Below are 18,116 nucleotides of genomic sequence, written 5' to 3'. Positions count from 1 at the left end.
TGGACTGTTTACTTGTGCTTGCTGATTCCTTGGCATTAGAAGGTGTACCCATTTCCAAACTGGAGCAACTCCAAAATGTTATGGGAACTTGCATGGCACTTTTGTTTTTGCCTGTGAATTGAGCCTTAAACAGCTGGCCACTCTTTTTGGTTGCAGTTGTAGTGCAGTTTAAATGTTCCTTTTAGCGCTTTTAAAAAGCCAGGAGGGTGTATGGGTAGCTGCAAACTAAGCGGTCACCTAAAAAGGCTGTTTACGTCAGAGCAGGTTTGTAAAAAGCGGCTGAACTCTCCACATAAAATGGTTGTTTCAATCAGCCACTCGGTTTAATTAAAATGTTGGATGAGGTTTGGTTGTGCCTTTCGTTCACACGCTTTGTTGTGCACCCCCAGCTAACTCGCAAAACACAAGGATTAAGCGTCCCAAATGGCATTCATTAGTTTTTAAGTGCTTTTGCCTTGATGGCATTTCAACCTTTTGAGTTCCCTGCAGTTTTGCAGTTTTGTGTGTTTCCCTTTTTAATGTCTTCAGTGGGTTGTAAACAAACTCTGTCTCAGTAAAAATGACCTCATCTCACATTGTGCTCTGCTGTGTGTTGTGCAGGCGAAGCTGCCCTGAGAGGGGAGCCCAGGATGCAGCCCATGTCCCTGTCCTCGGCGGTCAGCAACCACCGGACCGGCCCTCCTCCCATCAGCCCCAGCAAGCGGAAGCACAGCGGGGACCAAGGCCACGACAGCCTGGACTGCAGCAACGAGCACGTGGCCAAGATGAGCCGGCTGTTCGCCGCACAGTTGTAAGCTCAACTCCTAAATGTCACGCCTGACTTTGTCCACAGGGCTCGGAGCTCCACAACGGGCTCTTTCCGCAGCGTGCCATTTCATAGAGGAGATGGTAGATAGCCCAGGGAAGTCCTGTTCCAGCAACACTAGAAGGATTACATGACTGACAAAAGGGAATGTGGAACACTGCACTTCCTGTTTGAGTGAATTAATCTAGTAGAACGCTAAATTCACAAAAGCATTTGAGTAAGGCACGTAGCATTCAAGATAAACCACCAATATGTACTTGTCCCAGATTTGCACCCAAGAATGTGAATTATGCACACTCTTAGGTCTTGGCAAATGTCACGTTCTGCCATTGAGCACTTTCTTTTTTTTAGAAGCAAAGGTGGAGGTTTTTCTGCAAGGTTGCTTTTTGGCCTGGAATGTTGAGACTCACAGCTCCTTCAGATTCCGTAGGGGAAGGCCTGTGAACGCGTACAGGAAAAGGATGGCCATGAAGTCGGGGATTCTTGGCATTCCAGATCCCTGTGCAGGGAGCACATGGTGCACTTGCAAGTGGCTGGCCAGGCCCCATAGCAGCCATGACTGGGCCTCGTGGATTCCCTGCATTCCAGCTCAGCTCCGCAGGGCTGCCATAAGCCATAGGAGCACAGCCATGGCTGTTGAGCGCTGAATGACCGGCCCCAGTGGCCCAGTCTAGCTGTTTGAGTGCTGAATGACCCGCCCCAGTGGCCGCTCCAGCGGTCCAGTCTAGCTGTTGGCCGGGCGATGCGTGGCACAAATGAGGGTGCAAGTGTGCGCTGATCTGAGGACTCTCCTCCTCAGCAGGCCCGGCCTGTGGAGCCCTGCCATGGAGCCAGGGGCATCTCGGCCTCAGCACTCCACCGTCTCCCCCTGCTGCTGTGGCCACTCGGGCCGCTCAGATCAGACGTGCTTATTGGAGTGCAGCTGGAGAACAGGGACCTGGCTGGAGCAAACTAGAAGGCACTTTGTGTCTGCTTTTGTTTGGGTGACTTTTGCTGCTGTTTTTGTTTTTTTTTAGGCCCCCGGTCTCTGGGGCATGTAGAGCAAATCACTTGGACTTCATCCAGTCTTGCTTTATCTTGGGAGGGAGAGAGGTTTAGTCTTGTCTTGTCTTGTCTTGTCTTGTCTTGTCTTCGATTAGATTATTCACAGAGTTGCAGTAGTAAACAAACTGACTGCTAGGCCAGCTCTTTTCACTGAGGTTCAGAAATATTCCCACACATTTACCAGACGTAATATTCCCAAAAATGGCTTTGTTTTGTGTATTTACTTTTTTGGATTAATATCGAGTAGTTCTGCTTTGGAGCAATATTATTCCAGTCAGGGGTTATCTGTCTCCTGCCACTGTGCTGCAGAGGTCCAAACACCAGGTCACAGGAGTTAACACATTGACCACACGAGTGGGATCGTCTTTCGTGAGGTTGAAACTGGGCCCAGATCTGCTCTGACCGCACGGCTGGCTGAACTCTGCCGAAGGCAGGGCGTAATCGTGGGCTGTGGAACAATGGCTACTTGCGTTAGAAGAACTCTCGTGCTCTGTAGACGCGCTGTGTCAGCACTCTGTGCGGGGTCAGGGCTAACCATAGTGATTGTAGGTGTTTATGTCCAGCACCCTCAGTGGCCCTGCACATTGTGCTGGTCAATCGGTCATCCTTAGTGTTTATATGCCACAGAACTCGTGCGATCATGTGCTCTGTGGTTTCAGTGGGCATTAATTCAACTTTATGAAATATTTCGCTGTTGATGTATATGTCAAGTGGGAATGGCACATGACAGGCCATTGTGTTAGACTCAAAGCCTGTATTTGTGTTGTTTGAAATACTATGCACTGAAATGGCAAGCCTCAGCAAAAAAAGCAGCACAAATATCTTTTGATAGGAAACACAGAGCCTTATCAAAACAAAACCCATTGTTGAACCCACTGTTGAAGCCTTTGTGTGTTTGTTTAGATGACTTTTTTTTTTTTTTTTCTTCAGCACTTTGAGTTGTGCTTTTCATTTATGTCAATCTCAACAGGAAGATCCGAGTGAAAACTTTTCAAGAATTCAAATTTGCAACTTTTGTGTGAGTTTTATTTAGTTTCTTTGGCTAATTGACACTGGTTTATTCAACTCTTGAGCTTGATGGTTGGGAGCTTGTTTATGGCAGCATCTTGCATTCTGAACATCTGAAAGACTGACTGAAGGGAGTGTAGTAGGATGGGGGAGGGGGCATAGGTAAGTGACACCTAACACCACAGACTGTGGCGGCAGTCTCAGCAGCTCAGGTTACTATTATGGCGCTCCACTTCTGGAGGCAAAACCCTGCAGTGGCCTGGCCTGGGGGGGGTGCTGGGGGAGGGGGGGGGTGGGGGTTGGGGGTTGGCAGCCCACTCTCCTTTTTATCTTTTGTCCCGAGAGTTGCTCTCTCAACGATATTCTCCTACACTCAGGCCTTCTCCAGAAGCACTCAGGTTTCAGTAGCTCTGGGGTAGCCTGCGGTCATTTGGGTTCCTGAAGGGCTTCTTTGTAAGAGCGGCACTCACCGTTTCGCAAGTTTAATGTGCAGTTCTATGTGCTGTAACCCACTTTGCGAGGTGTTCTCTCTCTCTCTGTGTAGTTACGCAGAGCCATTTCACTTTGCTGTAAGTGTGGCTGCAAGTGAGCTGTTGCGCAACAGCATTAAGGCTGCAGTCACATTGCAAGAGAGTTCAGCATTGGTGCACTCAGAAGAGAATTGGTGAGGGGACTTTTATCCCAGAGAGGTACAGAGAGCCATAACTCTGAAGAGTGTGTGTGTGTGGGGGGAGACACGGTGTTGTGGAGCAGGGTTTATGTCAGGCGGGGGCCATTTTCTCATTTTCACTGTGCTGCTGAAAACAAAGGGCCCCTTATCCTGTCAACCCACTGCGTGTTGGAAGCCTGCTCTGGCTTGTCCCCGTGGAGACGCGCCCCCCCCAACCCCCCCCCCCCCCCCCCCCCCCACACACACACACACACACACACACACACACACACACACACACCACCTCATACACACACCACCCATTCACTTCAGTCAGTCACCCCAGCCAGGACCCCTACTAGCAGCAGCCACCTGCACACCAAAAAGCAGTTGTCCTTGCTACTTGCTATCTGCGTAGCTTTTCAGGCTAAAGTGCGGGAGTCTGCTCTGGAGCTCAGCGATTGTTCCCCTGTTTGGGTGCTGGTGCTGGTGCTGGTGCTCCCACTAGACGGGCGCTGGGGCCGGCCGCGCTGCGGTGGACGTAAAAAAGAACAACAGCCCAAAAAAAAAGGTCCCCTCATAGAAGTGGGAACTCGGCCGTCCTCTGCTCTGCCTGCTGGGAACTTTGAGAGTGGTTGCTTCTCATGACTCCCGCCCCAGAGCCAAACGCAGAGGGAGGGTAGTCCTGTGCCAGAGTGGTTAGGCCCAGATGAAATCATAGTTTGCTGCTGTTTTACATGGAACCCTTTTCTTCGGCTGTAAAGGGCAGAATTTCATGCAGATCCCTTTGATTGATCCCGTTGAAGTCACTCATGGTATGCTCACACTGGGATTTTGGACTTCTAGCCTTCAGAGCAACATAATGGCAGGAGCTAGTGCAGTGCAGAGCTGTGTCACTACCTCTAAGTGTGACCATAAAAGTGCCTTTTTTGTTTCTCTTAAAGAGTGAATATAATCAGATGTGAAGAGCACTACATTTACAGGGTTGTGCTACTGTTAGGATTTGAATGGCGAGGAAATCAAAACTTTGAGCAAGACATTGAAATGGCCGTTGGTTGCTCAGGATAAGCTTAGATCTGTTATTGCCAGACCCATTACAGAGCTGAATTAGGATTTAAACATGATGAAATTGCCCCAAACCCAAACCTCTCTAAAACTAGCCTGCACAACAGGGCATTACCAGGGAGACTGTCTGCATAAACATCATTATTTCAGACTCGTGCTCGCCGACTTTGATGCGAATTAGTCTGTCTGCCAGAAAGAAGAAATTAGTCATTTCTAATTGCAATGCTCTTGAAGCACTAGACATTTGGATGTTTCATTGCTAGAGGAAGAACAAATAAATCAGATTCACCAGAGTCTTCCTGCTCTGTTGAGTAAAATGCATCATAATACCAATTCATGTCGGCATGTATTCCGTAGAAACATTTGTGTGTGTGTCGCTGGCTGCGTGTCCTGCCTACGCAGGACTGCACCAAAGCAATACTTAAGGACACTTAATTAAAGCCTGACCCTAAGGACGAAAGCACCAGTGATACCCAGCGAGACACGCCCAAATCAGTCAGCATGTGGTTTCCAGGGGGACTGGCAGCACGGCGCAGTGCAGCGTGGGGCTGTGTTTGTATCCTGTGGTTGGGGGCCTTCCACAGCCTGATCTCTCCCAGATGTTTCCTGTATCTCTTAGGGTGAGGTTCCAGGGTCTTGAACAAGAAATAAAACTCCCCAGCCTGCCAAGATTTGTAGTCAGCCCCCCCCCCCCCCCCCCCCCGCCTTCCCCGCTCCCTTGAGCCATGCCGAAACACAATTGTGAGAAAATGTGTCTTGTTTTTATTGGCTTACACCATTTCTTGCTACCCTGAAGAAAGTCTACTACTATAGACATCGTTCTGATATCTAACTGTAGGCTTTATACTGATTAGACATGTTTTTTTAAATGAATGACGGATGGCAAAAGTATGACTTTTGAATGCCAAGCCCTTTTGTGTGTTTTTATGAGTGGAGCACATGGGCTCTTCAGAGGATGACCTTAACTTGAAAGCAAAACCAAATGACATGGGAGCAGCTGCTCCACAGTGGGCATTAAACAGAAATGGGCAAGTGGTCATATTGTACAAGTCATGTGACTCTCATACTGTATCATACTGTACAGGGAGGATTTGTCCAATTTTTAAATTAATAGATCTCTCTGGGTAGCCGTTTTAAGATGCCACAAGATTCACCACTAATTGCATGCTGCATATAACCCAAGCACTTGTAAAAAAAAACCTGTTTCTTTAGCGCACTCTTGAGAATTATAAGACCAGGCTAAATCTGTCAATCACAACATACATATACTTTTCAGTTCCCGTAAAATGGGGCAGCAGTATAACTAAAGGCTTTAGCTTGGACTAGCCTAGGTAGAGTAACAGGCACAGTTCCAACTGCAGTGTGCGGGCCGCCACTTGTAGTAGTCATAGAACTTTACAACATAGGTGTGGCCTGAGCTACCCCCACCCTACCCCCACTCTTTATTTGTCTTTGTCAAACAGACTTCTTTCCAAGACTCTGAGGCTTTTCTGCAGGAGTAGGCTGGGTTGTCTTCATGCTTTCAGAGAGGGATTAATGTTGGGTGAGCACAGACCCCCCCCCCCCCCCCCAGCCCTTATCTGCCATTTCATCAAAGCAGCTAGAAGCCTCATATTTTTATATAAAGCTTTATTCCTGTTCCACTCCAGTCCCAACAGTCAGCTTTGATAAAGACGGCGACCAAAAAAGACCCCCCCCCCCCCCAAACCCAACCCCAGCCCCAGCCCCAGCCTCCCCCGTTCCCCTTCATCCTCCATCCTACATCCATCCCACTCTCTGGCTTTGCTTCTGGGAGCTGTTTCAGCGTCAGCAGAGCTGGTTAAAGACCCGAGGGAGAAAGTGAATGTGCGAGTTGTCCAAGCCAGAGAGAACATGTCTAAACTCCGCTCTGGAGCCCATTCATACAACAATATGAACACTCCACAGGAGCTGGGGAGAGCTGGCCTGGAGGCTTTGCATGAGCCAGATGAGCCACTAGTTGTTTACATGCTTCCAGCTTCAGTTAGTGGCTTTTCACTGGAGGTGATTTTTGTCTAAAATTTTTTTCCAAAAATGTGCTTTGTGAACAATGCAGCGTTTTTCATTGACTTGAAGCAACAACTTCGACAGACTTAGCTTTTTGTTTTCAGCTTCTTTTTCCCCTTTCCACCATTTTATTTTGGCAAAATAGACCAGTCACCAAAAAACTACCTCGGAGGTCCTAGTTTAAGTTCTCTGAATTTGAGACAGTTTTTTTTTTTTTTCTGAAACCGGTGGGAGCATTTGAAAAATCAACATTTGATGGGGGGAGAAGTTGCAGGCTTATTCTCCACTCAGGTTGTTGTCTGCAATCGAAAGGGTCTCTCTGCCTGTCCAGCTTACCCGATTTGTCTCTGTGGGAGAGACATTTCCGCTGGACGTAGCGGTGTACTGCAGATGCTTTACTCGCCAGTGCAGTTGCCTAGTAACAGACTATTTCAAGGACCATGGCCCACACGGCTGAACTTAACAAAATCTTTCCTCTGTGCCCTGACTCACGCACACCCCTGTATGAAGCGGACAAATCAGCCTTTAACCCGCCCTGGAGTTTTGCGAGGTCCATTGTAAAAAAAGTCATGTTTTCAGGGACCGTCCCTCGTTCTTGTAGTCTTTGCTAACCATATACAGAACGGGGGGATTTTAGATGCAATTTCCTGGTTGGCGCATGTATGATTAGAGGGCCTGCCTCCCCTATCCCCTTCCTCCCCCAGACCCTTGAAGGCACACAAAGCTCATTGTAAACTAATCAGGGGCTGTGTTTGTTGCCCCTTTCCCAGCCCCCAGTTCCTGCCTCTGCTCTGCTCTCTGCTGCAGCGTGTGGTTGGGGAGAGGGTATTAAGTTTTCCTCCTGTGAAGCTGAGACGAGAGCGCTGTGAGCAGCCAGGAGAACCGCCCCCCCCCCCCCCCCCCCCCCCACCCCACCCCCCTAAACGGGCCCTCCGCTCCTTGGTGCTGGCAGACGCACTCACCTCCTTCAGGAAGGGTGGAATACCCAGCGGAAGAGAGAGAGCGGGGGGAGAGAGAGAGAGAGAGAGAGAGAGAGAGAGCGGGGAGAGCGAGAGAGAGAGAGAGAGAGAGAAAGGGAAGGAGACAAAGCACTCTCGTTTCAGACTTGTATGTACTTCCATGTTCTTCCTGACCAAGCGGGACAGAAGGATGTGATTTGTTAAGCTGGAAACTGCTCATTGTGAATGGAATGACGCACACTGGTTCAATTGTTCAGTGTTTGACGGTTTCAGTATGAGAATTGTGTTCACTTAACTTCTCAACTGGAGAATATCTAGGAGTTCCAATTACTTGATGGAAAGGCCAGTATTTTTTTCTAAAAACTGACGCAACTCAATTCAAACTCGACTCAAGTTGTTGTTCCTGAGCTCCATGCTAAGAAAACCTTGAAAGCTCTGCTACTGCTTGTCCCCTTTGCATTGTAAACATTGTGAACCATCATAGCCACAAGGAACTTGAGTTGGTCCTTATCAAACAGCCGTGCAAACATTCATTAGACGTTTGCTGAATTACAGTATTAATAGTAGAATGCAGTCCAGCACTCACCCTGATTGGAAACTCACACTAACAAGCTGTGTGTGTGTGTGTGTGTGTGTGTGTCCATCTCCACAGAGGTAAGCCAGCCAATGGGGACTACCGCAAGGACCCTCGTGAGCGTAGCCGCAGCCCCCCGGAGCGAGTCTCCGTGCCGGCCGTGAGTTTGCACGCCGGGTCCCTCTACGGCCACATGCCCAGCCTGGCTATGGACCAGCCCCTCGCACTGACCAAACACAGCCTGGACGCTGCCCGCACGCTCGCTCTCTCCCCCAACGTCAGCCCCATCGAGCGGCAGCAGGTAACCACACCGCCTCCTAAACAACCAGGCCAAAGAAAGGCCCAACTGTGTGTGAGCAGGAACCTGAAAGCAGGAAATTCATTGACCGGTCACCTGTTTCTTTCCCCCCCGTCACTTCTCTTCACAAAATATAGTCTGTTGACTATTTTAAAAATGCTGTGTTTGTTTACTTTTTCAAATGTGGCTGAAGTGGTCCTGGAGATCTTGGTTGTTGTTCATGCAAGTTCGCATATCCACGCCTGTCCCTGTGTGTGTGTGTGTGTGTGTGTGTGTGTAGAATCGGCCCTCTGTGATCACATGTGCCCCGGCGAACAACCGCAACTGTAACCTCTCCCACTGCACTGTCTCCCACAACGGCTGCTCCTCTGGCCTGGCCTCCAACTACAGGAGACCCTCCAGCTGTAAGTAGCTCCATCCCTGACCACACTTAAACTCTCCACAGACACCACTGGCATGAGACCTTTAGGCTGGTGAAGGGGCGAAAGTCTTGTTATTCACGGAAAAAAACAATATTTCCAAAACTTTAAATTGTTGCCTGTCAACATGGACAGGTGGCTACATGTGAGAGTGAAAAGCAGTGTTTCTATTCTAATGCTGCATGACTCAATGCTCTATAAACAATGTGACCAATCACTCATCGCCCATCTGTAACTGACCAGTAGTTGCTAGTGGCCATTCTAAGCTTTTGTTATCAAGATATCCTGCCTGTATGTTTCCTGTTAGAGTGTTTCCTGTGTCAGAGTGAAAAAAGCAAAAGGCTAGCTAGCTTGATATTAGCATAAAAGAAGTGTATGCTCTGTACTTGCATACATACATACTGCAAGAGTGAATTGGAAACATTTTACCCATGTGTACCGTTTTTTTTTAAATATCAAATAACAGTAATGTATACAAAACATTAATTTCACTCCATATTAATCCCATAGCCTCTGGTTGCTACCTCGCTGCTAGACTCTCACTGTGTGTGTGGGCCCGATCAAAAGCCACACCGCAGTTGTGCATGACTCAACTAGCAGGAGTCAAGCAGCTGGTCACACTGTACAGGGCAATCTTTATCGCGTGAAGTAAGAGTGAGCTCTATGCTGGGTGTGTAGGGCTCATGAGATGGAGTCATCTGAATGAGTGTGAGAGAGGCCAGAGGCCTGCTGTTGGCACCGTAGCTCAGCACAGGTCAGCGGAGGGTCACGGGAAAGGAGCGTTCCCATCCCATCTGGGACTGGCGCTCTGAGATGAAGTTCTTACACTCTGGCACACAGGGGGGAAGATGCTAATACATTCCAGATTGAGTTGTGTAACTCCTGCAAAAAAAAAAAACGCTTCCTTGTTTTATGAACTTTATTATCTACCATATGAATCTCTCCACTTTCCTGATGCCCCCCTTAACTCTTTTTAGTGCTTTAAGTTTATCCTTCACAAAGATGACCATTGTCCCCCCCTCCCTCTCTCGGCTAGCTAACAGTACGGCCTGTGACCCTGTGATTGAGGAGCACTTCCGCCGCAGCCTGGGCAAGAACTACAAGGCGGAGGCGGAGCCAGTGACCAACTCTGTGTCCATTACCGGCTCGGTGGACGACCACTTTGCCAAGGCGCTGGGCGAGACCTGGCTCCAGATCAAGGCCAAGGGTGGCTCCACGGGCAGCCCGGAGTCCTCCCCCAGCAGCCACATGCTCAGCCACAGTCACTCCCCCTCCGTCATCTCCTGAGAAGAGGACCAGAGCCCACCCCTTCACCTGAACCCTGGAGCCCCCAGCCCAATGAGCCTTTGCTTCCGACAAACCATGCGTGCATGTTTTAGCCCCGAGCTGACCGCATCGCTAGTGTATAGCTGTGTACATAAGACAGAGGGGAAAAAGGAGGTGCTTCATCTGTAATTTTTGTATGTTTTTCTTTTTTTGTGTGCGTTTTATTTTACTTGTCTTTTGCCTTACTCGTTATTTCTTTTTAAGTATGTTTGCCTTCGTTTGCTTGGCATATGCATTGCCCACAGTGTAGAGAAAAAAAAAAGAAAACATGCTTGAACCATTTAGTTTTGAACTGGTTGTTAGCAGCTCGCATCTTAATGACCTGCTTGAGTTACCAAAGAACCTTCTGATGCAAACCTTTAGTCTGTTGAAGAACAAGCAGTTCCGTTATGGCACCCCTCCGAATATTTGATCTGGACTTGTGGTTGTCCTGCACCAGCAGGCCATGTGCAGTCCCATGCACTCTCCCTCTCTCCCCCTGCTGTGCGTGTGTGTGTACTTGGAAAAGAAGGCCTGGTCTGATTTGCACTATTGATGGAGGGACTGAGATTTCATGTTGTCAACACGGAGAGTGATATTTCATATTCAAAATTGATGATTGATAGGATTCTTTCCTCCTTTTGAAGTTTCTTCCTGTTAAAAACGTATCAAACATGGAGAGTGCCGACTGGCCTGGTTTGGTGGTGCATTATCCCAGTAGACGTTGTAGGGAGAGGAAAGGTGATTAATTAAGCCATCTCATACTTCAGAGAATTGTTTTGTCTGGTTGGTGCCAACAACTGGACTTTGTTGTTTTCTACACATGGGCATTTTGGAATCATTTTGGATGTGTGAGTTCCCCCAGGCACTGTGGTTTTGGTAGAGTAGCTATGGTTTGAAGGGTAAAACTAGTGCTTACTGATGCATGTTTGAAATAGCTGGTATCTATTGTTTAGACATTTCAATCTTCATTCTTTTATTAGCCTCTTTCAGATGTCTAGTTCTATTTTTGTCAGTAACAGTCTAGATAAACTTACTGCTGGTACAGTTGTACTCAATATTTTTTATTCAATATTCATTATGGTAGCAGCCAGCATCAGAGGATGGCCTCCGGACAGGTCTTCCATATTATTAACAGTTGGATTTGTATATCTTATTAATCCACGGTACAGGATGCTATCACATTTTGCATGACTGAAATAAGATGAACACTAGCAGCTGTGGACAGGTCAGCCCCCTGAGAGTTCTCTATCTCCTGGGGTAAAGAAACATGTGTCGAGACGTGTTCATTTCTCGTTTTGTTCTGTAGATGTCTTTTATCGACTTCTCTTAATTTTGCAACAGTTGCCTGCAGCTGTGGAGACCTCTGACGTGTCTTTTTCTTTTCAACCTGTACCAAGGCGAAATACATTCCTCCTACAAGGAACCTAGTACAGGTGTTGCATTTGTGTCTCAATTACAGTATAACTACTAACAACGAACATAAGTGATATGTAGTAAGGAGGTGTTAGAAACTTGGAGAGGCATGGACATACGCACTGCCCATTTTAAACATATCTTTCCCTTAAATCGTATGTCCTGACATTCCATCATCCCAGTTGACCCCATTGGCCACAACTAAATTCAGCCAATCACATTATGTTTGAAAAGAGTGACGATAGCTGCTAGACAGCAAATGTTTGCTTCACGCAAGAGCAATGACATAAGCAGAAAAAGTGAAAGTAAAAAATACTCCACAAGAAAATAGTTCATTTTGTATTTTTCTATGTATGTAATTGACACAGTAAAATATTGTATATTGCATAGTAGGCCATTTGAAATCTTCCTACTTCAGTATGCATGTCTACAGAGGGAAAGGGCATTGTGTCCCTAGGTCATTATGTACAAATTTCACCATGTTGTTTTGTTTTGTTTTAAACTAGACTCGCTTTCAGCTTTGGCACACAGCACCCTACACACTGTAGGAGAATCACTTAAAGAAAAAAAAAACTTTTTATATAGGTAACTATAAGACCATCATTACGCTGTGCGTAACGAATGTACAGAGAACAGAAAAATCGTAGTCATATTTTTTGAGGAACAATTAATTTGTTAATGATATGTAGCTATTTAATTTTTCCCTGTCCTTTTATTGTAATCGTGCATTATTATTATTATTTTTTTGTTTTTCTGAAAAAAGTTGATCTTTTTCGTTTGTAGATTTGTCTGTAAAAGGTTAAGTGCAGGAACACAGTTTATTCTATGAGAACAGGGCGTGTATCGCGCGACAGCCACTCCTGTATTAGCGCTGAAGGCTACTGTGCAGTCTAAACAACAGCACCCTATTCCCATGGGGCCGGTCTCTGGACCACACCCCCTCCCCCACACACACACCTCAGAACAAACATGTCCACCCTACGAGTGCACAAGCACAGGTGGGCCACATCCACTCATACCTGACTGTTTGGGAATAGAAACGCCTGTTTTCCTTACTTAAGCAGTACGTCTGGAGCAGGTGAGGAGAGGGAAAAGACAAGAAGACAAAAGTATCCGAGACTTGTCCAATTTCTCACTTGGAAGCAGCATGTTGTGTTCTTCCTCTGACAACTGAGTCTGTTTGTAAATCTGTATTATATCCTCATTTTGTGGCCTTTTTACCTTCAAATAAAAAAGGTTTTGGCAGGCCACCTTTTTGTACTTAAAGTAGCCTTGACGAACAATAAAGTGCTCTTAAACCACAACTCTTGAGAAGTGTCCACTATTGTGTGTGTGTGTAGCAATTACCATACTTCAGTATTAAGTCACTAATCCTTTAGCCTTGTAAAGCAGTGTGTTGCATTTATTTGCGACATAAGTGGTGTAATACAATGATAGTTAGTCATCAGATATGACGATGATATTATGTTTGTCATGTCCCTCCAAATCCATTGAGTATAATATGTTAGGGGCAGCCGTGGCCCACTGGTTAGCACTCTGGACTTGTAATCGGAAGGTTGCCGGTTCGAGCCCCGACCAGTGGGCCGCGGCTAAAGTGCCCTTGAGCAAGGCACCCAACCCCTCACTGCTCCTCGAGCGCCGCCGTTCTAGCAGGCAGCTCACTGCGCCGGGATTAGTGTGTGCTTCACCTCACTGTGTGCTGTTTGTGTTTCATTAATTCACCGATTGGGTTAAATGCAGAGACCAAATTTCCCTCACGGGATCAAAAAAGTATATATACTTATACTTATATACTATAGCCTAAATAACAGTTGAATATATAAAGTCTTTTTATGGAATTGAAAGAAAGGTCATTATAATGTATGGTTTCGCACATTTTAATGTTACTGTCAAAGTAACACTGAGTACAAGGACTTGACATACACCACCACAATAAGGTTAGAAAATAACACAAAAAACTTTGTGCACCATGAACCTATAGATATAGATCAAACTGATGGCTCAACAGTAAAGAAAACAAGACTCTTGTTGACTTTGGTTGCTGATCTCAAATGAAGTGGTACATATATATGAAATTGTAAAGTGTGGAGTCCATGTGATGTTCGTTTTTCCTTTTGAAGAGCCATTCTGGTGTCAATCAAATGGAGTCTTGTGAGTTGTCCACTCAAATGGAGCCTTGTGAGTTCACTTCATATGCTCTCATCATCGCTCATGTCCCAAATCTGAAAAAATATTATTGCTGTCAGTTATGAATTATAAAAGTTAAAATAAGCATACCTACAATTGAAAACACAAACAACATCCAATTTCCATATCACGACAAACAGGCTTTAACTGGCCAATTTAAAGATTATACTACTCAGACTACATACATACGTGTGACTGTTTTAGCTGTTTCTTGTGACTAAGATATCTGCTGTGACCAAACACAATAATATTAGCACTATTACACCATACCTGTCAACACTCCTGTTTTTCCATGGGTTTCTCCCGTATTTCAAGGTCATCTCCCAGCACCCTCCCGTTTTGTTATTTCTCCCGGAAAACTCCCGTAATTTGCATGGCCATTAAACTTCATTTTAAAATCATTGATCCATTCAGGTTGCCAGATTGTGTATGAAATACACCCTACACATACACGATCACTTAGTTTCAATTGCAACCGTTTTGTCAGAGGCTAAAACCTGGCAACCCAAAACCCAAAGCCTGAGTCTCGTCGTAAGCAAGCGGGCTAGTTGAATGGCCTACTCCAGAACTAGCTGTTGTGAAATTGTTGGGAATTTAATTAATTAACACATCACATAAACTGTTATTGAGTGTTGTTGATACACTGAACTTGTGGCCTCGGAACCAAATCTGACAGCAAGCAGCTTTGGAGTTTTAGAAGTAGGCTGCAGGCAGGCAGCTGGTGGATACATAACTGGCATGCGTAAGGTAATGGTAATGGTAAGGTAAAAGCAACGACCGAAATGCAGTGTTGAAACACGTGTATGAAACGTATTAAATATGCAAACACAGATCCGGTATAAACCCTGACCCCCCCCCCCCCCCAAAATAAAATCTCCTGTTTTTGGAAAGCTAAATGTTGACAGGTATGTATTACACGGAAAAAGTAATACCACTTTAGACAACTACAAAAAAACAACAACATTACACATATTCCACAAGATGTACCAGATTACACTTAAAAGGCCTCCACTTTCAAGCATAAAAAACATCAGTTCCAGATAGCTAGCAGTGAATGTGAACAAGGTGTTCCTTATTTGATAGGTACAAAGATAATAGAGGTGCTAAATGTACTGTGCAAAGTCATGACACAATAGACTCTGTAATAAGCAGCTGTTCAGGTGACTGACACAAACACACACACACACACACACGTGCCAGATGAGTTAAGAGACGGGACTGAAGCTGCTCCATCAGCACACCTGGCATCACGGGCAGCTCCTGTGCACCATTAACATGCTAATCAAATCCCCCACAGCCACAAAGAGAAAAACATAAAACGACTTCAGCTCCCAACAAAGCACTGTCCTCTAGTCAAGGAGCAGCTCTTCTCTCACTTTGAAGTCGGAGCCAGGGCAAGTAACGGCCCCAGAGAAAGTGGGGAGAGAAACCCTTCCTGACTCAGGGAGAGATGACAGAAGACACCAGGCGAAGAGGAGAAAGACAGGGCTGTTCTCCACTTCAAAGAGAGAGCCCCCATCTTGGGGTGTCACTCACGTCTGCTCCATAAAGCCCAAGGCCAGTCCTCAGGACATGGCGGGGAGCTGCAACCATGTCTCACCCCCATGTCATAGACACACTCAAGACCAGTAGGAAGCAAGTGCACACACACACACTTCCTGGCAAAGGCCTTCACCACACACCTCCGTCAGTAAACACTGTGGCTCCTCTGACGCTAGCAAATTCCTCACATTCCGTCTTCCTTCAGACTCTCTTCACATAGCTCAGGAGAATGAAATGACATGCATACCACACACACTGAAACACACACACACACACACACACACACACAGTCAGTCTCACACACACACACACACACACACACAATCAGTGTGACAGGCCTTTGATTACAGAGCTGAGCTTGAAAGCCTTGTCATACGTCTTATGAGGCATATTATTGGTGATTCAGACAACTCCATAAGCAGATACTCTATATACAGTTCAAACAAATGTGCAAATCAGAGATGGGTTCGGCAGACTGCTTCTACATGCTAGTTCTACATATCTCTACTTTTGCATTTACATTCACAATTCTTTTTTTTTGGATAGCCAGTGCCAGTGCATGTGCATGTGTGCAACCCTGTTCTGTGCACCTGCATGTGTATGTGCGCATTAGGCTTTCTTGACAACGCACCACTGGCACACTGCACCACTGACTTTGGAGTGGGTTTGGGTGAGGCCAGGTTTTCCTTGTGGCCAGGACATCAATGCACTGACCATGCGCCTGAACACACCTCATTTCAGGAAATCACATCTGCGGATGCATAGATGGTCAAACTGTATATTTGCTCTGCTGGACAGGGTCATTGAGTCACGCCTGGCGCCGTGCACAAGATAGGGCCCTATGTGTCCAGGATGGGCGCATACACGCATACACACACACACACACACACACACACACACACACACACAGTGTTTTTGGCATCAGGACCTGGTCTTGTGTTTTGAGGAAGAGGCAGACTATAATTACATATATCATTATTTTAATTAAAGCTTAGTGCACGGACCTTTAAACTATTTCAGCCCAGCCTACCACAAGAGTTCATATACTGCTGCAAGTAATTGTGATGAATGTTTACACGCTTCACACAGTGGCTTCCTGGTTGTTTTATCTATTTATTCATTCATTGTTTTGATTTCTACTATTTAACACTACAAGTGCAATAGCATCACATGTTATTCATGTACTGTTCTGCATAGCCCCTAGCACTGAGACTAGACTACATGATACACTGGCAAGACATCAATGATGGTTGCATACTGGTGTTACATAAATGTAGTTTTTTCCTCAATGATCTCCTGCACTGACGCTAGGACTTAGAGCTAACCATAGAGCTTTATATAGTGGAAGGGTTATGACATCTGTGGATGTCTATTTTCTTTTAGTAATAGAATTTACGAAAGATATTATCAAGATTATTTTAAATAGTATCCATATATTGTCCATTCTGCATTCAGACTGATTTAATATGATCTAATAACCGACTGAAGAAATTATATTGGAAAGGGGTACAACAACCACTTTAAACAAATACTATTCTTGCTATAAAGCTCGTACAAAATCACATGCATATTCACCCACTCACTCTCTCTCACACCCACATGTTCCCTTTAAAGCAGCATGTCAACTGCTGTTATTTAGAAGTATAAGTTTAGTTGTTTTTTGGCATTGTGTCCACTTGAACATGGTGTTTTTTGGGGGCTAAAAATGTATACTTCATACACAGTCTTTACATGATCATGTGGAAAAGCAAAAATGAACATCTCCTAACTAAAAGCATGCAGTGTTTCTTAAGTCCAAAAAGATATCAGCCCCCAGCCTCTGAGATGGCAGAGAGGTAACATGCTTCAAATGAGCGGCAGCTTTGAGGAAGGTTAGAAGATAGGGCTGTCATGCCTAGAACAGACCTGCAAACCCTGGAGTAGTGAAAAAGGTGACAACATACAAAACCCTATTCACTTCAACTACCCTGGTTAACATAGAAACGGTGACTGTAGCCAAAAGGTGACAAGTTTGCAGGTGTGCTAGAAAAAAGATGGCATCAAATTTAAATGACAGCCTTGTTTTCATAAATGCCATTCAAATGCCACTCAGACTTTTGTAGGGATGTGTGTATGTATGTGTGTGTTTGTGTGTGTGTGTGTGTAAAACATTCTGTAACATAAATATCTTAACTTCACTATCAGCTAAATCAGTTTACTGCACATATTAAAGAGAATTATTTCTCATCCTTTTTAAATGCAGTGCAGCTTCAAAAATGCTCTTTTTCTTCATCCTTCAAAGAAAGTCTACAATGTTTATTAACATTTATTTCATACCACTTCCCCATGAAAAGTACGAAGATTTGTTGGTAATTGAAAGCAGGTTTTAGACAGACTATTACAAACGGGAATGAAATCCATGGTGCAATATTTTGGATGTGGTGGATGTAGATAATAAAACAACACAGAGGACATCAGAGATTAGAAATGAATTCCTCCAGGACCCTGGAGATGATGGCCCCTACACACTGAGGGAAAACAACCTTGAGTTACTAAACAAATAAGCTGCTTATTGCTGCTTAATAAGCCGACAACCATGTAAATAAAATTTCTGTCCACGTCATTATCACCAACAGCCAAAGACAGTAAAAAAAAGATCTTCACAGTTTGAGATCTGAGAGTAAATCTTCTTATCTTCAGGGGTGTGTGAAGTTCAGTCATAATCCTGAAAACGAAGACTGAAAAAAAATGACTCCAAAGTAAATGAACAAATGAATGTTCTGTATCTTACTGAACTATAGTTCCCATCATGCTCTCTGCAAGAGAACAAAGACTTTTCTC

General features: G+C 45.4%; 2 protein-coding genes across 7 annotated transcripts in view; one reads left to right on the top strand and one right to left on the bottom strand.

Moving 5' to 3' along the window:
• vgll4b (vestigial-like family member 4b) overlaps positions 1–12,871 on the top strand; it is a 34,187-nt gene extending 21,316 nt beyond the window's left edge. For all 3 annotated transcript variants that reach the window (XM_042089016.1, XM_042089015.1, XM_042089014.1), the window contains 4 exons: positions 601–790; positions 8,208–8,430; positions 8,708–8,831; positions 9,883–12,871. In XM_042089016.1, coding sequence (XP_041944950.1) covers positions 601–790; positions 8,208–8,430; positions 8,708–8,831; positions 9,883–10,133 — 788 coding nt within the window. In that variant the 3' untranslated portion in view covers positions 10,134–12,871. The remainder of the gene's footprint in view (positions 1–600; positions 791–8,207; positions 8,431–8,707; positions 8,832–9,882) is intronic.
• A 557-nt stretch (positions 12,872–13,428) lies between these two features.
• The window catches only part of atg7 (ATG7 autophagy related 7 homolog (S. cerevisiae)), a 52,954-nt gene continuing 48,266 nt past the window's right edge, over positions 13,429–18,116 (bottom strand). For all 4 annotated transcript variants that reach the window (XM_042088996.1, XM_042088995.1, XM_042088994.1 and 1 more), the window contains one exon: positions 13,429–13,789. In XM_042088996.1, coding sequence (XP_041944930.1) covers positions 13,757–13,789 — 33 coding nt within the window. In that variant the 3' untranslated portion in view covers positions 13,429–13,756. The remainder of the gene's footprint in view (positions 13,790–18,116) is intronic.

The sequence above is a fragment of the Alosa sapidissima genome, chromosome 4 (genome assembly GCF_018492685.1).
Source record: "Alosa sapidissima isolate fAloSap1 chromosome 4, fAloSap1.pri, whole genome shotgun sequence".
In the NCBI taxonomy this organism is placed as follows: domain Eukaryota; kingdom Metazoa; phylum Chordata; class Actinopteri; order Clupeiformes; family Clupeidae; genus Alosa; species Alosa sapidissima.
Note: the sequence above shows the minus strand (reverse complement) of the source record. Positions and strands in the feature narration are given on the sequence as shown.